The 22,888-nt window shown below is 37.8% G+C and overlaps 1 protein-coding gene across 1 annotated transcript in view; it reads right to left on the bottom strand.

The window, feature by feature from the left end:
* The window catches only part of MACO1 (macoilin 1), a 50,213-nt gene that overhangs the window by 6,495 nt on the left and 20,830 nt on the right, over positions 1-22,888 (bottom strand). Inside the window, exons 5-8 of the mRNA XM_050932226.1 lie at positions 22,159-22,337; positions 18,699-19,197; positions 4,597-4,755; positions 3,132-3,314 (exon numbers count right to left, since the gene is read on the bottom strand). Of these exons, the coding sequence (XP_050788183.1) occupies positions 3,132-3,314; positions 4,597-4,755; positions 18,699-19,197; positions 22,159-22,337 (1,020 nt within the window). The remainder of the gene's footprint in view (positions 1-3,131; positions 3,315-4,596; positions 4,756-18,698; positions 19,198-22,158; positions 22,338-22,888) is intronic.

Below are 22,888 nucleotides of genomic sequence, written 5' to 3'. Positions count from 1 at the left end.
TCTGTTATTGTCCCTGAAAGATTCAGATCAGTCAAGTTACTATGAATATTGCTGAATAAAATGAGAAAAGAGAATAATGGGATTTTTTAAATGAAAGAATTTCCCTCATGAAGTTAAGACAAAAGGATGGAAAAAACATTAGGAACTTTGGGACATATGAGAGCCATGTAGAAAAGAAACAGTAAGAATTAGTATTTCAGATATTTGGGGGCTTAATGGATTAAAGACATCCTATGTTTATGCATTTTGAAGAATCCCCAAATGCTTTCCAACTATTTATCTATAGCATCACCAGAATGCAGCCACCTCTGGGATGAAGAATGGTAATCAGCCAGAGCATGGCACCTTGGGTACAACAATGGAGTTCTGAGGTAGAGAAGAAATTTTGTCCAAGGTTGCTGGGTCAAACTTTGATTCATATAAAAAGCAATTTAGTGTCTTTAATATCCATACAGAACAGGTAGGGCCTTTGTTTTTTAGGGATGCACATAACACAAATAGTACAATGACTCTGCATGAACCTGATCAATGTAAAGCATATACATTATCAGGATTCACCATCTTGTGAATTTACTATACGTGGGTGCTAAGACTCAACACCCAGAACTACACGAGAAAACATTTCCTACTTCCTCCACTGCTTTTATGCAAAAAAAATTACATAAACTAAGATTCTATACCATGATTGGTTTTGCGTGGGAGGAGAATCAAATATCTAAGTCAGCTCCCTGCAAATTCCCCCTTTATGTAGAAAAGAAGAAAGGCGTTTCAGTGGCAACAGCTATAACTCAACTATATTCTACAATATATCATTAACAGGGCTCATTTTCAAGCCTTAGATATTTTGATTAATTCTCTAGAAATCATGAAAAATGTAGACTTTAAAGGTTGTTTCCTAGTATGGGTGAAGAAAAATTACATAGAGGATGCTAATATAACTGCTTTGTCTTAAAATTTTATTTCACCCATTAAAACGTTAGCTTTGTGTTAGGGATGAAAGTCTTAAGTTACCAGGAGAAGGATTTTTACGATACCCATTTTCATATGCTTATACAGCACACAAAGTAATTTATTTCTAGACACTTGAATTCACTAAGACATGTCTACTGAATAGTTATCAGAATGATAAAAAACACAGTTGCTGATATTTATGATTCTGTTTTATGGTAGAAATGAATAATTTTGTGCTAGTAGCTCATGTCAGTACCAGAAATTTAAATTAAGGCAAAACTCATCTTGTGAAGATCCCCAGATTTGCCTTTTGCCTCTAAAAAGTCGCTAGTATCAATGATCTTTCAGGTATACCCAGTTGCCCTGAAACACTTCACTAACTTCGGGATTCTCCTTGCAGGTAACCTGGAAGGAGTAGACCAGGTGGCCGCTCTCAGAGATGCTATCAATACCATTTCATGGCAGCAAATGGTTATGTGATACTGACAGCATCTCCCTTGACAACATAATCCAGTGCTGAACACGTAAATCCTTTAGTGGGCCCTACAGGATCAGGCCCTTAGAGACTAAGTGCATTATCTCAGTGACTCTCACTCAATTGCCACCAACTCGGAGAGCAGAAGTCCCAAGTGATCAAAGATTTATTTTTAGCTCATCTCAAAGAATCTGCCAATATACTACCAGTTCTTTCCTCCCACTCACCCATCCCTCCATGACAGATCACTACACAACACATTTTCTATATTTTAAGTGAAGATGGAGTAGCCCATGCAATTACAGTCAATTGCTTTGGGAATCACCCTATTCACGCCAAACTTTTCTTGGACATTTAACAAGCTAAAGGCTAGCTTCTATTTAGCAAGATAGTTCTTCAAAAAACTAATAGGAGCACAAGTAGAGCACCACTGAACTTCTGACCAATGGTGCTTTCTTGAATGTGTGCCACAATTCCCTTTGCTCTGTTTTTTTACCTTCAGAAAAAAAGCAAACTATTTCCCAATTAAACACTCTATTAACATATGCCAAAGGACAATATGTAAATTACTTTTTAAATACAAACCAAAGCTCATGTAAGAGTTATATTAAAATATACTAAGATCAAAAAAAGTGAAAACACAGTGGAGTTTACTTAAAATATTTTAATTATTTTCAGAATCAACTTACAAAAACAAATATTCCTCCTCTCAAACTATATAAATCCTAACAAAATATATTCCCTTCAAACAAAGAAAATATAGCGATAAGATAGCAAGTTTGTTATGTTTTGCAACTTAAAAGGGCACCATCAACAAGAAATCTGGTCTATTTAAAAATAGCTAAAAAAGTCAGTTTTTACATCCGTCATCCCACATGCCAAGTCCCCTGGCCATCTTCTGTGACATCACATTTTCCTATTTTTAATTATGTATTTCTCTCCCCTTGTGCTGTGTGAAAGGGCCCACAACTGACAGGGCAAACTGTATATTCAGAGGAAACTGTAAAAATGCTCAGACACGAGTGCTGTTCAATACACCACATAAATAAAAAGAATAAATCAGGGAAAATATTTTGCTCTTTAATCTTGCAATTGTAGGAATCTTTGGCCCCAATCTTGCAAGTCGCTCTACATGGGTGGACACCTGTGTCTACACAGAGGCTCACTGATTTCATGCTCCAGGGATCTGCTGTGCAAACCAGTTGCAGGATTGGGGCCTTAGACATTATTTTTAACTTTAGTCACTGCTGAAAAAAAGCACACAAAATGAGATATTTAAGTTGATGGTGTCCCTTTAATATCTGTCTGACTCTCTGTCAAAGGACATCACCTTGCTTTTGCAAATGGAATAGATAATGATCGAAAAAGCCTTTTCAGTTTCTACAATCCCAAAGGAAAGGCTATTAAAGCAAAAAGGTAGGGCAGGTCTACACTACGAGTCTAAGTCAACCTAAGTTATGCAACTCCAGCTACATGAATAATGTAGCTGCATTCAACGTACCTTAGGTCGAATTATTGCAGTGTCTACACTGTGCTGGGTTTCTCCCGTCGACTTACCTTATGCTTCTCGTTCCGGTAGTGTACCGGAGTCAATGGGAGAGAGATCTGTAGTCGATTGAGTGGGTCTTCACTAGATGGATTAATCACCGCAGCGTGGATCCACAGGAAGTGAGACAAGCCCAGAGAATAAAATAAAGGTAAGTACCTGGTAGCAGCAGCAAATGCAACAGCACGTGCAGCAGTTGCTTCTTCCAACTTCTTTCTTTTCTTTTCCTCCATCAACTGTTTTTCTACAAAGGCTCGTGCCTCTTGCTCTGCTTTCAGTTTTTTCTCCAACTGGCTGATGGTTTGCTTGTCTTTTTGTTTCATTTGTACGGTATTATGTAATCTGAGGAGTAACAGGTATATGCTTTTTTAATAACTTCTAACCCTTTTTTCTTTTAAAGTATGAAAAGATTCTTCCAAAGTTTAGGCCACAAATTTGTCTTTCTGGACCTACTGGACAGTGCTCTCCAGACTTCAAATCGTCTTTTAAAAACAATATAGCTCTTTACCAAAATGTAATGAAACAACACCTGAAGATTCACAAGGCAACACCACAGTGCTGAGAATTGTCTCCACGGTCTCTGCAGCAGCATACATTGGGCCCTATCTCAGGGGTGCTCTGTGTCTGTTGGCAGATCCTGAGCATCTTAAACTCCTATTGGCAGGAGTGCTGGAATAATTTTTATAATGGGATGCTGAAAGCGTAAACCATGTATTTGGTTGTTATTACTATTTCAATAAAAGGGTTGCTGCCGCCAAACTCGTCAATGACAAAATTTCCATTGACTTGAATAGATACATGATTGGACCAATACCACCAGTACAAAAATCAAGGAAGAAAAAAGGTCTGTTTGATTTCATCACCACTGGGACAGGGGGTGGGGGGGGGGATTCTTATTTGATAAATAACTATCATCTGCATGGAAAAATGTTCAGACTTCTAAGACTACTACAAAAGAGGAAGTAAAATGAGTTGTATGACCTTTAAAGCAATCTCCTAAGACATTTTTGTACATATATTTTCAATGGTGAACGCAAAATTAAGCTCTTTAATTCTTTAGAAAACTCATGTAACCTATATTGCTTGCAAAGAGCTTGAAATACCCTTTAAAGTGAGGGCAAGAAATGTTCATATGATGGCCAATTTTGAACAGCATAAAAACTTGACTTCTTGGTTGATCGTGTTTTTTAAATAAAAACACCAACCCTCCCCCACAACCTTACTTTATGTTGAAAGACTATTCTAACATGAGGGGGCACAACAAGGAAGCCAAGTTACCAATGTCACTGAGGGAAAAGTTTTGATAGAGAGTTTACAGAGTTTTAGAAATGTGTCACCTTTAACTAGAATTGAAAATGATTAGGCTACATTTGGAAAGCCACATTTCCATTTACTAATAAAATTGCCCTATGATTATTTAATCAGATGCCTTGAAGATAAAAAGGGACAAATCCCGCTTGCCTTATTCTGAATCATATATGAACCATGGGACCACCAGTGAGAAAGTAAGGTAAATAGGATTTGCCCCAGTATCCAGGTCAGTATGCTGCCAGTCTTTAATAAAACAAAACATGCTGCATTTGCTCAGTTCACAGTCTATACACAGTTCTGTAGCAAAACATACTTGTTCTGAAGCAGCTCATTTTCTTGTCGGAGCTGTCCAATTTCAGATCGAATTCCCCGCTCCGTGCTAGTCAGAGAACTGATCTGACTACGTAGCTCCTGTTCAGTTTGCCTGCTTGCCTGCAGGTCAGCCTTTAACTTTTTAATATCTTGTTCCAACCTAAGATAAGGAGAAACATTTAAAAAAAAAAAAAAAAGAATTTCAACTGTAACTCCCCAACCTTCCCAAGGCCCAAGTTTTTTTACACATTAAGAAAAAGAAAAACGAAACACAGTAAACATACCTCCTGATATTCCAGTGTGTAACCCTTGTCCCGCCATACCCTCTCTTCCCTATCCTTTGTCATCCCTTGCTATTTTATGTGTAATTTAGGTTGCAAGCAAGAATCTGTCATTTTTATTTTCCTATAAACCACCATTGCACACCTATGATACCGAACAAAAATATAAGTATCCTTATTAAGTATAGTCCACATACTACATGACAGGGGTACTGTATGACATTTTTATATTGACAGATACAGAGGACCATGCTCAAGAATTACATCTTCAAAATTCACTGTAATAAATATACCTATTTTTTTTCCAAAATAAAATCTCCTTTTCCCTTCCCAAACAGTATAAACATTCATAACTTTTTCAATTTTATATTTATTCTGCAAAAAAAAGTAGCATGTATATTCTAGTTTCCTCAAACAAAGTATTGTGACGCTGTAACACAAATCTTATGGAATTATGATTTCTCACAGCAGAACTGAAACATACAAGTTTGAAAAGTGTCAACACTGAGATGTACAAATAAACCAATGTTTAACCTTTTTGCCAAGGTAAGAGTTTGCTTTGAAGTTACCAGTGGCTCAAACTATGGCATATTAGTACTTTTCATCTAAAAGTTAATTTCTTCTTAAAACATGTAATCTGTAGAACCAAAATACAAGATGTATTTAATAAAGGCTTTATACAAAGAATAGGTTCACATCCCAACTGTTCCATTAGAAAGAGTGCCTGGAATATCTACTCGAAATCTGGTAAAGGATAAAAATACTAATCTGCATTCCAGATAAAAAAGTAATTCAGCTTTACATTTTTCTGTGCATGTAATCACTGAAAATACACACAAAGAGAGATATACAAGGATTGTGAAATCGGAAATTTACTTTTAATCTTTCCTGACCAGAGACCGTCTGCTGTACATTTTATGTTTATAAATAATATTTGATAAGGAATTGCCCGAACTGTAATTAAAACATTTGAAACAAACTAAAAATTGTCTAATAATCACACACATTAGGTTAATATGAATGAAGCATCAGATTATGGATTTATATTTATTCAGATTTTAAAAAAATCCTTTGTGCTTAAGACAATAACATATTGCATAGATAAATAAAAGATCATCTCTTACAAGTGTAAGCATTATATACCAGTTAAGATGGAGCCAAATATGATTTTTAGTTACACACATGTAATTCCCATGTGCTCAGTGACATATGGCTAGTTAAAAAAAAAACTTTAAACAAGGACGAACAGTGTATTATAGGTAGTTTCAATAAAAGTTGTGTGCAGAATTAATGGACGTTCAAGTATTTAGAGGTAGAAAAATCAATAAGTGGTAAATGAAAACTGAAGCAAACAGACCCCACTATATAGACTAAAGGTAATAATAGCCATTTGTTTTCATGTTTTCATTTGAACCATTTGGGGCATAAGTGTTCAGAAAAGCCAGACCTAAGTGCCAATGCAAAATTTACTGGGGGGGGCATAAGACAAGATTGATTCAAGGTGTTAAAAGGCTAATGGAGAATCTTGAAATGTATTCATGGAAAGTTATAAAAAATGTTAAAGGCTGAAACTGAGCCCAAGCGATCTGCTGGTAAATTAACAGCAAATCGCATGCTACAAGAAAGCATGGGCTCTACCATACACATGTATTAATTTCAGAGATAATCCATTAAAAGAGACTCAACCCCCCACTTTTTTTTTTAGATGTACTGAGCTATACTCCTGGCTGCATCTGTGGACTTAACTATCAGAGATGAACAATGTGACGAGCAGGAGACAACAGAAATTCACAGCCTATAGCATATCAACACTTAACTGGTTTTGACAGATGTTTTATTTTAACCTGAACAGTGGCTGATGGAGTAAGGTATGGGAAGAGATTGTGTACATAATGAATCAACTTCACAGGCTTTACATTGATAAGTACCCAAAGTAATTCCATTAGAGCTCTCCAAAGCAAGCAATAATCATGAAAACAATACTTGGTCAGGGACTGCTTTAATCTGCATACAAATATTTTCAGAAATATTTTTTTCATAAATGAAACTCCTCTGCCTAACTTGTTCCAACAAGATGGACTGTACTGTCTTCCTCTTTTAGGAGTTTGTAATAAGTAGACAATTCTTTTTGTAAATATCCGAAAGTGAAAATAAAGCACACAAATCCTGAATAAGGACCCCAAATAGCCATTCCAAATATGATAGCTTTAGAGACATTAAGCCATTCCTATTAGTTTCCTCAATGCATATGCACTGAGAATGCCTTGATTGAGTTGTATTATGTTTTACTGTGTTTACTACAGTTGCTTGGAATGTGAAAACATCCAAAAATAAAACACGCTGCACTGATTACTTAATAAAACCGTATTACAAAGTCCCTTCTGTCACTCTCCCATAATTTGTTAAAGTAGAAAATGCAAACAAGTTAGTTTTAACCAATGAAGAGAGTAAATTAGAAGTGAAAGACATTTCAAGACTTCCATCCTATTTTCTCAGCTGATCTTTTGATGCCTATACTAAACTAGATTATCTAAATATATTCAGAATTTTTAACTGAAGATGTGAAATGAATAATGCAGACAAATTAATGATTGGGTAAATTTGGTAAATCCCATTTGGAAAACACTTTAATGATTGGATAATAATTTGAGCAGAAAAAAATTCTGTAAAAATTCTGATCAGCTACCTTCCTCTTTTACTGCTTTGAAGTTATTAAGAGGAACTTGTATGCAATACACAGCCTCTAAAAGCAGCAATTATGAACCCTGAAAGAATCTCACTGTCTTTACCTTGTATACATGTGTAAGCAAATTTGTTCATTATACCAGAACAACATTAAGAGTTCACCTTAACAACAACTGTATAAAAATCAGGAAATTCATTGCAAATACTGAAATCCCATCTTTAACAACTCTTGGGCTAGAATAGGGTATACCAACTCTCCCCAAGAACTGATGATGCAGCACTTTATTCAAACCACTAACATTAAGCTTCACAATGCCCTCATAAGATGAAGCATTAATACACCCCCTTTTACAGATAGCTTTGTTGTGAAAGGTTAACTGACTTATCCAGTGACACAAATGGAATCACTGTCACAACTGGGATTAGAACTTGGAGTTTTTAAACTGTTTGGTGCTCAGACTACGCCTTAAAGCTGGAATGCCTCCTTAGCTGTGAATTTCTTGGTTTTCACATGCACTTTTTTTTGGGGGGGGGGAAGAGGGGGAGTGGGGAGGGGAGTATTTCATTCATCAACTGTTCCAAATAACCCCAGGAGTGCGTCTTTAACCTTGATTCTCAGGTAGATAGGACTGGTCTGGTTAAGCGTGAATGAACAAGAGGTCACAGTACTTTAGTTTTACAGTAACAGAGTATTGACACAAGGCCCAATTCCTAAAGCCGTCTATAAACGGAAAGCCCCCTGGCTCCAATGGAAGTTCCATCTTTGGAGAGCTTGCAGGGCTGGGTCCAAATTGAGCTGTAGGCTGCAAGACCAGTACAGAACATATACAAAGTGGGCCAAAAAGAAGGGAGGGAGGGAGGGAATGTAAACTGATCTGAGGACCTCCTGCTTAGGAGATGGTGAGTGTGTCAGTTTTTCAAGCCCCATGACCTTTAATATCTAAAGCTATTAAGTGGAACCTTTCTATTATTGAAGGAGGTAGAAGTGTCCCTCCACAGATGGAACCACATTCATGGACTCTAGTGGAAATGTATTTTTTTTTAAATTGGGAGTATGAACCAGAGTTTCACATATACACAGCCCTAAGTCAAGCTCTTACTTCAAACTGGACACAAGGACGTACCCATAAAGCTCTCATCACTTCTTTGTGTTTCAGGAGGAGAAGGTTTGTAGCATAACCTTTTTGGAGCCAGGAAATTAGCAGTTAAGTTTTACAAGTGGGCTCCAAAGTCTCAAATACAGTTGCTTTTATCCTGAAGGAGCTTAAAGGTCTTGGGGTAATTCTTCTTGAGATCTGACAGAAATTATTCATTATCAGCAACCAAGCTGGTGAGCTTAAGCTTCAGAGAAACAACATTTTGACCCAACTCTGGGAGTCCCCATTGCCTAAGAAAGGTCTGTAAGGCCCACTGAGGTGAAACATAGTCCAATGAACTATGTCCCAGCAGAATAATAATAATAATAAAGCTGAAGGTAGTGCTTGGATTCACTATATTTATAGAATTGAGTTTCTTACTTGGCAAAATTGTTTCCTCTCTCAGCAATTACAAAACCCAGCCTACTCAGAAACCTTACTGCTACTGAGAATCTGAAGGAGCCAAGAACTTTTGATCACAAAATCTTTCATGTGAACACACAAACCATTAGTGATGTGTCAATAGATAAGGTTAAATCTTTCACCAGAAGAGTGACCAAATAATTACATTAGATGACTAACCTCTCCCACTGTCATGGAGTCAAATTAAAATATTTTTATTGTCTTGAGTGCCCACCATTAGCAATTCAAACAGTTTAAACAACTAAGTCATGTAAATTCCATGTAAGCCAATTAGATTATTAAACCCATTTTACAGTTGGAAAGTTGAAACACAAAGGGTTCAATGATTTGCCAGACATAGCTCATTGAGCCTATGGTATCGTCAGGAATAGAATCTAAGAGTCCTTAACTCTCAGTTCCTGCTCTAACCAAGAGATTTAAAATGCTTCTGAAAAATTGCCTCATTATGTGTTTTTAATGTAATGGATTGCCACATAATGGAAACCTCCAAGCACAAATTAGGAATTCCAGAAAGCTATGGAGAGAAGTCATTCATGAGACAGAATGATCAATATTGACATATTCTGATCAAAGCTTCCAAAGGTCATCGCCACAGACTTGAAACACGGCAGACAAAAATCAGTAATGCAGGAACCTGGAATGGTTAGAACAAAACAGTACAAAAGGGAACGCAAGCTTCTTTAAAGTCAATGGCTGATAGATACAATCCCAGGGGAATGAATCTATTAAAAAAACTGATTGACAAACTATTTAAAAAAATAATCTGGGCAACATTTTAAAAAACAGATTTCAACTATCCTCTTTCATTATACTGTATTTTTTTTGTAACCTCAGCTCTAGTTTTAAAAACTAAAAAAGCTCTATTAGTACAATTTATCGAGAAAATAAAAACTTGCTATAGCAGTTACAATAGCATCTAAAACGTACAAATTAAAAATCTCATTACAATGGAAAGTTAATATCTTGTTACAATGTGAGAAAAACACCATACTAAGAAACCTGAAATAATAAAACCAACATCAGTACAAAAGAAAACTTTCATTTTAAAAACTTATCAGTTGAATATTTAGCAACCAGACACCCCCACCCCCAAATATATGCCGTGTTTTCCCTGCATCAACTGTGGGCCCATCCATCTTATAAAGTCTAGTCAAACAAACATTTCTAGCTGAGAGATTTTCCCATGGAGAGCCAGTATATAAAGTTCTTCCCTATGTACAGGGGGAATACAACATTTTCAGGGGAATACAAGATTTTAAAAATTCTCCCTCCGCTACCCCATCCCCAAAATAAAAACACATTAGCAAGGTAAACCAGGGCAATAACAGAGAGGTAGTTTTGCTCTTAGAAGTTTGACTTGTGCTCTGTCTCTATTCCCCAAAGTACTTTGTAACAATAGTACAATGATGAATGACCCAATAACACAGCATTATTTTTCTTACTGCACTAGTTTCTGCTTAGGTCCCCTGCACGTTTTTTTCCTATTGTGTTTTCCCAGTAAACCAGGAAATCAACAAGAAAAAAAGAGGTATAGAGCACAATTCCTTTTGTTGCTGTACAAGCAGCAAATAATCTTGAAACATCATAACTTTTAAAATAAGGGCTTAATTGAAGATTGGTTACCACTCTGGGTTCCTTGTCTGAGGCCTGATCCTGCAAGATACAATTTCTTGATCCCACATACTAAAACAAGATTGGATATCTTTCCATACTTATTTCAAATAAAAGAGGATGATCTGAAATATAACACTGTTTTAGACAAAAGCTCCTGGATATTTAAACCCATCTAGTGCATAAAATCCCTCCTTGCTTAGTTTATTTACTCACTTTACACATTACCAAAATCTCCAAGCACCTGGGCATCTTACCCTAATTAACACTATGTAAAAAATAAAGACCATGGCAAACTCTGAAATGCTCTTCTAGCTAGTGTTACAAGACTTTTTATATTCTGTTCCTTTTCTGGCCTAACCTGTCATCAAACATCCCCTGCAGTGATGCTATCCCTTTAAAACACCCAATGCGATTACACTAAGGCCACGTCCAGACTAGGGGAGGAAAATTGATCTTAGATACGCAACTTCAGCTACGTGAATAACGTAGCTGAAGTCGAATTTCTAAGATCGAGTTACTCACCCATCCAGACGGCGCGGGATCGATATCCACGGCTCTCCGTGTCGATTCCGGAACTCCGTTCAGGTTGATGGAGTTCCAGAATCGATGTAAGCACGCTCGGGGATCGATACATCGCGTCCAGACTAGACGCGATATATCGATCCCCGAGCAATCGATTTTAACCCGCCGATACAGCGGGTTAGTCTGGACGTGGGCTAAGTTGAAGTTCCACCACTACAAGTAATACACTGTCATAAGTGGTTTCTTTGAGCATTTTCTATATACCAAAAAGTTCCAGACAGAATTGAGATAGAAACCTTAGCTCTGATTTACCTGTTGTTCTAAACAGAATTGCTCTAAGTGGTCAGCAATTCAAAAGGTTGTGCTGTTTCTGAATAGTCCACGGGCTGCACTGACCCTAAGAAATGGTTTGGCAGAAGAAGTGTCAAGGAAGTTATATAAAAGGATCCTAGGAATATCTTTAATAAAAAAAACCTCAGCTAGTCAGCCAAGCTAAGCTATTACGCATAAAATGTAAATCAAAAGTGAAATTTGCTACCAAACCACCTTTGGACTGTTAAATGGATTTTTTAATTAAACATTTGAATGTAATATTTATGAACAAATACAAAAACAGATTTTTTAACTGTGTTGTATGTTAGCCAAAAGGTTGAAATTACTATCAAGAATCTGTCAGGTCTCTTGATGTGGAACAGTCTACTAGGATTCGTCTTCCTTTCCCAAGTGGCGTGCACGCACGCACACACACACGAAACATCAGAAAGAAAATCGTAAACTTCATCATGGCTTATTCCCTGCCTAACTCTCTGAGACTGACAAATCCGGAGTAAGTGCAAACGATCAAGTATTCAAAATGTCAGGCAAGAATAACCACACTTCAGCATTATACTTCTTATTTAGTATAAAAAGATGTGGAAAGAAGTTTCCTCATGCCTTCCCATCTACCTACTCCCCCCCCACCCCTACTCTTTTCTGCGTCTGTATGAACTCACACAGATGTCTCCCATTCCCATATTTGTCTTCTCAAAATGTGGAAATGCTGCCAAAGACCCAGACCGTCGCCGGGCCAGGGCTTGTGGGGCATTTCGGTGGCGGGGGGGCCTTCAGTCACTCCGGGTCTTCGGCAGCAATGAAGGGCCCCCCGACGCCGAAATGCCAGCTGAAGACCCAGACTGCTGCCGGGCCAGGGCTCGTGGGGCCCATGGGGGGCCTGGGGCAAGTTGCCCCACTTGCCCCTCCCAGGCGGCCCTGAGTAAAAGCTCCACTCCAATACCAGTTTGACTAAAGGAGGTCATAAAAAAAGAAAGAAAGGAAGAGGCAACAATAGCCCTCTTCCTTTACCTATGGCAGGGGCTCTCAAATTGTGGGTCGGGACCCCATTTTAATGGAGTTGCCAAGGCTGGTCTTGGCCCTGGGCCCCAGGAAGTCTGAAGCCCAAGCCCAACCTCCCAGGTCTGAAGCCAAAGCCCGAGTCCCACCACCCAGGGATAAAGTTACGTACTCCCGCCCAGGGCAGAAGCCCCTGGACTTCAGCTGTGGCCCTCACCCGGGGCAGTGGAGCTCAGTCTTCGACCCCCCCTACTGTGGTCGTGTAGTAAATTTTGTTGTCAGAAGGGGGTCACAGTGCAATGAAGTTTGAGAACTGCGGACCTATGGCATTGTTAGATGGTTTTTGACCTATTTTATTTACATGTTAGAACAGTCCACTCCCAAATATAAAAAGACTACAGGACCACGTGGGTCAAATCCCATTTTGGGGGGAGAAACTGTGCCTATTGCAGTAACTTGTAAAAATGGAAAGGCAGGAAGGCAATGTTAGGTGGATAAACACAGTTTTAGGCCAATCACAGGATCCAGACCATCCCTCTGGCTACAACATTTGAACATAGGGGAGTTGAAAGGAAAGGATGACAGCTGTAAACAGCTTGTGTGTCAGCCAGCACCTGGCTCCACAAATACGGCTACCTGACATTTGGACCCCGACTCTACTCCCAGCTATAAATTCTTCACCTTATTCCAGATTGAATTACCTCCTTCCATTCCCTGATTTCCGATGCATGTTCCCAGAGCTCCTGAGCCTGTTTATTTTTCTTGCCTGCCTTAGTCCTATTCTACCTCAGTAGGCTTTGAGGATGTCCCCTACTGGAACTGATGGGATAAAAGCCTTCTGGGTTATGTTAAAGCTACTTCAGACAGGCAACAGATTGGAAAACACAGACTCAGGAGCTCTGGGGACATTACTGTGCTATTAAAAAAAGAAAATAAGTAGAGCTAAAATACAGGAAAATATATTTACCATGACACCTTCAAGTTTTGCTCTGAGGGTAACCCCAAGTCTTGTGAGAGCAGGGAGGAAGAAGAGCAGGGTGTAGCTCATGCCCTGCTCCACAAATATTCCCCTATGTAGAAATGTAGCCCAATTACTTGAAGAATTCAAAGATATCCACAAGGATAACTAATGCAAGAGTATGCTGCTTCTCTGCGTTCAATACTTCATAAGCCGGAGACGGCACTTCAGTGGATGTCAACACTTTTGTCTAGATGCTCTCTTTTGGCATGCAAATAGCCAGCAGCAAGTTGTGATCATTACAAAGAGGCATCTTGCTGTGGGAATACCCAGCTTTTCTGGTACCTTTTTGCACTACAGAAGAACAAAAGCTTTAGCTATGATCATGATTTGTACTTGTAACATAGTCGAAATCCAAAAAATGGAAAGAAAACCTGCCTGTCCCCTAGAATGGATAGTGAGATGATACAGGATGCTAAACTAGTTTGCTCTGGTAGTCGTTTGGAAATGGTCTGAGTCCATGATGTGTAAAGAGGTACCGATTCAGTCTCTCCATTGGCCTGATGAATATAACGATGTAAAATGAACAGTCTGGATGAAAGCTGTTACAGAAATACAAAAATCTCAAGTGCTTTTACAAACAGAACACAGGTCTCAACATGCATGAGAGGTTGGGAATATCTCCATTTTACTGATGGAGGCAGAGAGAGATCTGTGTTGCAGAGCTGACAATTGCCACTGCCAGGATTAAACCCCCAGAATCCCTCTGCTGTAGCCAGCTGAACCACAATCACTCCCTTTCATTAACGAAAGGAAATGTTAATTGCAACACTCAATGCCACATTTTTAAGAAAAGGGAACAACTCTAACTCCTTATCCAGAAAAGTACAAGTACTGAAATAGTTAACAGTGAAGCCCACCATGTCTGTAGTCTCATACAATAAGTTTCACACACACAAATTAAAACTGAAAACCCTCCTTATAAGAACAAAATACAACCACCATTTCTGGAAAATAGACATTAGGTTCTACATTTCAGTATTGTATTTGAGCTTTGGCTCGCTTATGTACTAAAGTGAATTATTTGAAATCAAGTTGTTTCATTGGGAACAAGAACTGAAACATTAACAAATCCATTAGTTATTTTTTGTCAGTTTGCAGAGAACTTAGGGAAAACTGTCTTCACTTAAACAAGGAGAGTTTCACTTCTCTTAATGTGACACTTTCAGTTCCATGGCAACATATGATCTACTTAAACATTATTTTAACTAGATAAAATCTTCCAAATTTATTAACTGCTTTCCCCATATCTTTTTATTAACTTAAGACACCACAGAATAAAGAAAATGTCCTGCCTTCAGAGAGGGGTAACAATATGCATAAAAAAAACTGAGCTATTAAAAAAATTACTTGATACTGCCCTTTTAAATATTGTAGCATACTATGTAATATCAACTTAGAGAAAATATTATAGAGCATGTGGTGGTAGTTTTACTCTGAAAAGTAAATCTACAAATGACATTTTAGGGATTCATTTATTGTATCTGAATAACCACCAATAATCTTGATTCAATAGCCACGATAGGGGGAACTTTAACTATATCTAATACTGGTCAGTTAGTTCAGGGCCATATTTGTGAATAAAAAAGAACACAACTTGGCTTGGAGATCCCAGGGTGAGTTTGAAAGTTATGAAAAGCATCTTTTTGTCTGAAAACAGAACAGAGCAGTCACTGAGACAAACATGGATCCGCACACTGTGTTTTTTTATAGTTGCTTTTTAGAGTAGAGTCACAATTTAACCACCCAAGTTAGAAGTTCAGTAATTAATGCCACTTATAGAGGAGAAAACAATGAATAAATACTTTACAATATAGCAACAAGGGCATTGACAAGTGAAAATAAACAGCTTGACTTTAATTTAAATTAAACTCTCTCCCTCCACGTTGAAATTTTTTTTAAAACAATTTTTTTTTGTATGTATTTAGTCAGAGACCCAATGTAATGTGTGTCTTTAAACTAGGAGCTGCACACTGATCGTCTAAATAGAAGCAATAACTGATGCATTGTTCCAGTTATTTACATTGGTAATAAATAATATCAAGCAGCAGCAGACAGGAAATTAGTATTTTAAAATCTAATGTAATCACAATGACAACTTGACGCAAACTAACATCTGTGGCCCTGTATATAGAGTCTCAATATATATTTAAGCACACTAAAATATCTCTTAAATCTGGTCCCTCATGGACACATACAGAATAAAATATTTTCATACATAGGCTGGCAGGCCATACTATAATGTGGAAAATTGGCACCTCTTTTCTTTATCCCTATGATCAGTTCATTGGTGAACTGTGACTAGAGTCAGGCAACATTTTTTTCAGCAAATAGTAAATCTCCTCCCCCCCAAGGCAATTTTGTGGCACTGAAATTATTTTCAAATTTGGGTTGAATTTTGGCCACTCTCTCTCTCTCCAAGAAAACAACAATTTCAGAAGCGTCAAAGTGAAATGTTTCAAAACAGTTCAAATCAATATTTGAAATGTTTCATTTGACCCTAGCAAATTTTTTTTCAGTGTTTTTGTTTCAGCAAGGGGAAAAAAAATTCTTCACTCAGCTCTAATTCACTGACCAGCTCTCCTCTTTTCCTCAGTGAGAGAAAAAGTTATCTTATTTTGCCTGGACTATATAGGCACAACTTCTACGGATGACATTGCCATCTGCATTCCATTAACACAGGGCTGAATTTGGTTTCCAGGTAAGGTTAAGCAAATTAGAAGCTAGCTAGCTCATACAATTATTCTGCAGATACTATAAGTTAGAATTGATCTGAATATTTCAAGTTAAGACATGAGAAGAAGCAATAGGAATCGGCAGAAGGTATGCCAATTAGTGAATATAATCATTATCAGAAGTGAAAAGGGTATTTTCATAGAAGTAATTGTATCCACATACAGTGAATCTTCAGAGACAAATTAGAGTCAAAATTCCAATTACCCAAAGGTTCCTGCAGGGAAAGTGTGAGCCTGACTTGCCAATTAAATTACCCAACAAGGACTTGCTGAAGTTAGACCAGTGAGCATGCAACACTACAGAAAAGAAAAAGGAGATGCTAATAGTGAGTTGGGGGAAGGGGGCGGGTGGAGAGGCAAAGGAGAAGGCATAAAGGTGCTACAGACTTATTGTAACAGGTCCCTATCTCTGTTCCATCCCAATTACCTGCTGTTTTCTTTCCTTCAAATGGATCTGCAGTGGCACACAGAGCTCGCACAAGGAACTCTGATTTTCTATTTGCTAACAAGGCAACAATAAGATATTTAGATGGATTTCCTACAGAAGCTACACAAAGAGGGTCTTCTGGTACTAATCCTTTACCACAAAGCATTCAGTGTTTGAAGAGGAATCACTTACTACTCTTTTGCCTACTACAGGATACCAAATTTGCTGCTCTCTGCTTGTTTTGGCTTAATTACAACTGACCGTTATCCTAGGCCTCAGTGCTTACACAAAATATGGAAAGAGTTTGCAGCAGGTGTTATCTTTACATTAGGTTTTGGTCTTTTTATTTTTGTTTATTTTTTTAGGGGAAGAAAGCCTTTGTTGTTCAATAGTAGGATATCACTTTTTACAGATCAACAGCAAACATGGACCTCTTGCATTTTTTTTTTCCTAGAAGTGTTCTGATAAACAGTGCAACAGAAGTAATGGATATGTCTGCAAATATAGCAACAACATGACTCAGCTATGGCTGATATCAAATAGGCAGTGTGTGTAGCAGTGGAACCCAACTGTAGCAGTTCACTTTTTTTTAACATTCACTTTTTCCATTATATTTTACAGCAGCGATTCCTGAACTGCGCTCCATGGATTACCAGTGGTTTGCAAGGCACTTGCTGTCTTTCCTTGTTCCAGCTGTTAAATAGCACTAAAAAACTAAAAATACATCAAATGCTCTCCTAATATTACTTTTTCATGTTGACAACTGCCAGAGAGATGTTATTCCACCGCAAATCGGAGGTAAGAAACACAAATGAACAGACTATCCATGAGACAATTACTGTATTCAAATATACTTCATGCTATGAAAGTCTGAGAACCCTTGTAGTATGGTTAGACTTAGTTATTTCCCCAGACTGTCAGTCAGGTGGGTGGAAATAGGAAACATCAGTGAGAACATACACACGCAAAAAACAACTTCAGTTCTGTTATTAACTTGTAACACTGTGTAGTAAAATAGAATCTGTGATCAAAGACAGCATTATGCCATTTACCATACACATTCCTGAAAGGTACACACAGGTACTCCACTAGAAAATACCACCACCAGGCTGCACAATGCTAACTGCTGAAAAGCTATTTTTCCCCTTTGGGGCAGGAATTTGAGAGGTTCACTTTCATTTTCTATGAGAAGTTGGAAACTTCCCATTTCTACCCCAACTGACAGCACTGTAAGTACCCAACAGCTTTCCATCTTTATTTAACTCTCAGATTAGCAACCATAAGGACATGTAACTTTTCAAAATCATTATAGTCCATAACACAGTGAAATTAAATATCTGTGTACTATATCCAGACCAGCAAGGTAAAACAGACTTGCAGGTGGAGTGTGAATATATTCCTTTGATATGTAGCAGCTCATGACTTGCATTCATACCTGTGAACTGAAGATTATTTTTTTTTTTATATAAAGCAAGCATTTCCAATATTAGACTTTCAAGTACAATGGCACCCTTTCTACATGGAGAAGTAAAAGACATGGGGCAGAACTTGATTAAAATGTTCAATAAATTTGTAACGTTACTTTGTACTTCTATAGTGCCTTTAATCAAAGGATTGTTAAAACACTTTATTATGCCTCACAACAACCCTGTGAGGTAGGTAAGGATATCCATTTTACAGATGGATAAACTGAGGCATGGCACGGTAAAGTGATTTGCTTATGCTCACACAGGAAATCAATAGCAGAGTTAGCAACAGAAACAAGATACCCACCTCCCAGTCAATGTTTTTCTAATCACTAGGCCATGCTGCCTTTCTAAGAAAGCCATAAATTGGTTTGTTAATGGTTTTCTTAAAAAAGGATTCCTAATCTACTGGAAAACAAGCATGATGAGAGAAAGAGTTTGTTACACAATGAACATATCAAACTTACCTTACCAGTGCATCTGGTTTGCTTAGCTGGTTATTAGGAATACAGTTTTCCATTAAGTCCTTGTGTGTGCTTGGGCTCTTGCTAGTGCATTTCTGTTTTTTCTCATTTTTAGTAGATGAGGAAGGGATGCTCCCATTAGTTGCACTGTGACTGCGAGGTGAGGAGTTCACAACTCCACTGGCATTTTTGTAATTTTTGGATGAGGCAGTGCATGAGTCCTCTTTTAAGAGATTTTCTGTACTTCCAACAAGATCATTATTTAATCTTTTACTATTGATATGGTTTTCCATATATTCAATTTCTTGTATTTTAGAGTCTACTGGTTGTAAAATATTGTTATTTATTCCAAGGTTGTGTTTCTTGGCATCCTTGTCCTTTTCTTTCCCCTTTTCTCTATATTCTAGCTCCGGCAATGTTGTGGATAATTTTTTATTGGCTGGAATGCCTCCATTGTGTTGCAAAAGTACTGAGGAATCCATATCAGATAATCCTTTGGCTGCTGCAATAGCAAGAGACGGAGATTATTAAATCAGTCTGTTCTGTGGCTTTAAGAAACTGGGTATCTATTTTTTTAAATAAATCATGAAGTAAATGGCAAACCATTTTAGTGACAACCACCATCAAGGTTATATTTAGGAAAAAACATATCAAATACACTCAGATATTAAAAGACTAATTTTAACAAACTCACTAATTTTTGGGTACAGATACAATTCTATAAGAACAAGTTCAGTTGTAGATACTCTAAAGGGTAAAGAATAAATACTACTAACTGAGCAGATTATAAAAGTTGCTAATAAATTGATGAAAGTTAAGAGGCTATATTTAGAGAGACAGCTAACTTGAAACCTAATCAATTTTAAAAGACCTGTGGGATATAAAACTACAGTACTTTTAATTCCTCTGCCTTTAAGTCCCCTCCAACCCCTGCAACTTTGTGTGGTTTTACAAACTTTTTTATAGTTTTAAAGCATTTCTGTCCCTTGTTACTGCGTGAAAGACCTACACAATCAACAAGGGAAACTGCGAAACTGACTACACACAAAGTGCTGTCAAAAGATTTCCCCCAAATTTTACTTGTTACTGTACTTGTGATGATGCCAGCTTAAAAAAAAAAAGTCAGACAGGAGTCTGAAAGTTAATAGACTTGTTTTTAAAAAGAGGACAAGATTTTAATCTTTATCTAGGAAAAGGGGGATTTTACCAACATATCTTAAGAATATGAAATGTTTACAGATCTCTAGCGCTTTAAGATGAATGTTTATGATCATATCCAAGTCTAACATTCCCAGTAAGTATACTGGTCTAATTGATCTCCATTTTATTATGGCAGTTAGACAGCCCAGGAAGTGTATTTCAGCATGATAGTTCTTCTTGGTGGTTAGAAACTCTGTTCTACTTCATACTCAATATCATCAGCAGAGTCAGGCAGTGGATACTCACTAATGTAATACACCTTTTGTACATAAAGCTTCTAGACCAATATACAAAACACAAAATAAAAAGGTGAAACTTCATGTAAAAGCTTTCTTAAAAAAATTGTTATAAAATTGTTTTTTCCATTTTGTAAAATCAGTTTCACATTGTTTTTGGTAAAGGTTAGGGCCCTACGAAATTCATGGCCATGAAAAACATATCATGGACCATGAAATCTGGCCTTTTGTGTGCTTTTACCCTATGCTATACAGATTTACAGGGGGACACGTGTTTCTTAAAACTGGGGGTCCTGACCCAAAAGGGAATTGTAGAGGGGTTGCAACGATATATTGGGGTGGGGGGGTCACAGTATTGCCACACTTACTTCTGCGCTGCCTACAGAGCTGGGTGGCTGGAGAGTGGCGGCTGTTGGCCAGGCAGCCACCTCTGAAGGCAGAGCTGCCGCCAGCAGCAGTGCTGAAGTAAGGGTAGAGGTGCTGCAAACCCCCCTACAATAACCTTCCGACCCCTCCACAACTTCTTTTTGGTCAAGACCCTTACAATTATAACACCATGAATTTCCAGATTTAGATAGCTGAAATCACAGGATTTTAAAAATTATAAATTTTATGACCATGAAATTGACCAAAATGGACTGTGAATTTGGTACATTTCACCTGGTGTTTTCTCATGAACATTTATGTTTAAAAATATAATAAAAATGTAACTAACTGATGCCATTGTAAGGTTATTCTAAGCAAGCTAATCTGAGAGGAAAGACCAACTTTTAAACTTCTACATTTACCAGAACAGAAAAGATAAGGTATATGAGAAATATTATTTAACTATTTCTAAAACTGAGACCCCTTTTTTCTCTACAAGGCAAGATGCAAGTGTTTTAAATAAACACAGAAAGACTTTGCTAATTCTGATTAATATCAGAGAGGCCTGTTTAAAAAAAAACCTCTCTTTGGGGAATTAGCAATTAAATTAAAAGAGCAAGGATAATTATTACAACATGTACTTTATTTCACCATTTTTTTCAACTGTAATTAATAGCTCTTCATATTGTACGAGTACTTCTTTATAGTCTAGTTGGTAAAAATAATGAAATCTGAGTAACACACATTACAGCATATTGTTATTAAATCTGAATGGGAAGAGTCTGGGATTTTTGGTGTGAATTATAGAAACTATGTGGATCAGCGAAGGTCTGCTGTAGCATGCACAATACAATCGAAAGAGAGCCTGAGACATGAGGGGCCTAACGCCCAAACTAAAATCAGGCCCTGCTGATACAAAGCAGAGTCAGCCTATGGGCAAAAGTCAGGCCCATGGGCAAAAGTCAGGCCCTGTTACAAAACAAATGCCCGCTTGCAGGTTCACTGTCCAGTATATAAACTTGGCAAGAACATGCTGGTGTTGCAAAAACACAGACACCTGTAACAGGTACTAGGCATTATGTATTCACATAAGCAGATGCCAGAAGGGTTATACCAGAACACCCCGATACGAAGTTATGATATAAACACACTGCCCAAAGTTGGTACAGGGAGACACTGACCCCTCCTAGATAAGGTCAGGAAGACAGGGTAACGGATGGAGATGTTCTGATCAAACCAGCAGGTATAAGGTATAGGGTGGTAACTAACCATGTCAGAGCGGTAATGCATAACTTGTTTGTATCAGTGTATAAAGGAGGAGTAAGCAGAACGAGTGTTTGTTTCTGGCCGGGAGCACGGGAAGTCCCACCACTCACTGAGCTGATCCATCGTCACAGGAATATATGTATTAAGTACAAGTAGCACATATAGGGGACTAATACTGTGCTTTGTTGGCAATAAACCTGGCCAAGTGCCTTCGCCACTAAACTGAGTCTGTGGTCTTCTTGGGAAGTTAGATCAAAGCCTGCTGTACGTGCTATCTGGCCGAGCCAGTGCAACATACAGAGCACACACACACGCAGCCAACAACTGACAACACACAGTATTTCTTTTAATTACTGATGGTGGCAGCAAAATACTATATAGTCAGTATAACCTACCTTCCTCTGCCTCTCTCTCTTGCCTTTGTAGCATCTGTTGCTCCGGGGGTAGAGCTTGCTGGAGAAGCTGCATGTAAAATTCATTCTCTTTCTGCACTTCTTTTTGTTTTCTTAATCGCATTTTGTAGCTGACATAACTTTTGAAGCCAAAGCCCAAAGTCACAACAGGATAGCCAATACTGGAAAGAAGACCATATTACCGAGTTAATAAGATCTACAGCACGCTATAAATATATCTGGATTACACCTGTTACAAAAGATATGATCTACAGTGGTAAAAGGTCTTTTGTCATACTGATATTCAGCATTAAAGATGTAATGACTTGTTAATTTTGGTAGGCAAAGACAGCTTTTAGACAACTGTCAGACAGGGCAACATACACCACTTAAGGAGATAAGAGACACAACATGGTCTAGAGGACTGAGCCTGGGGCTATGAGCCAGGAACTTCAGATTTCTAAACCTAGCTCTCCACTTATTTTATATATGGGCTTTGGCACATTATTTCATGCTTCAGTGCACATATTGGTAAACTGGAGTTACTACTACTTACATATCCTTGGAGTAAAGCATGTAAGACCTAAATATTGTTATTAGCTAACAGGAATTTGAGAAATACAGAATGCTAGCAGATCATGCCATTAACTGTGCTAACAAGGACATTTAACTAGTAGGAAATTGTCCATTGGTGTGAGTATATGCCAAAGCTGTTTATTTTAATTTGAGAATG

This window comes from Gopherus flavomarginatus, chromosome 22 (assembly GCF_025201925.1).
Source record: "Gopherus flavomarginatus isolate rGopFla2 chromosome 22, rGopFla2.mat.asm, whole genome shotgun sequence".
Taxonomy (NCBI): domain Eukaryota; kingdom Metazoa; phylum Chordata; order Testudines; family Testudinidae; genus Gopherus; species Gopherus flavomarginatus.
Note: the sequence above shows the minus strand (reverse complement) of the source record. Positions and strands in the feature narration are given on the sequence as shown.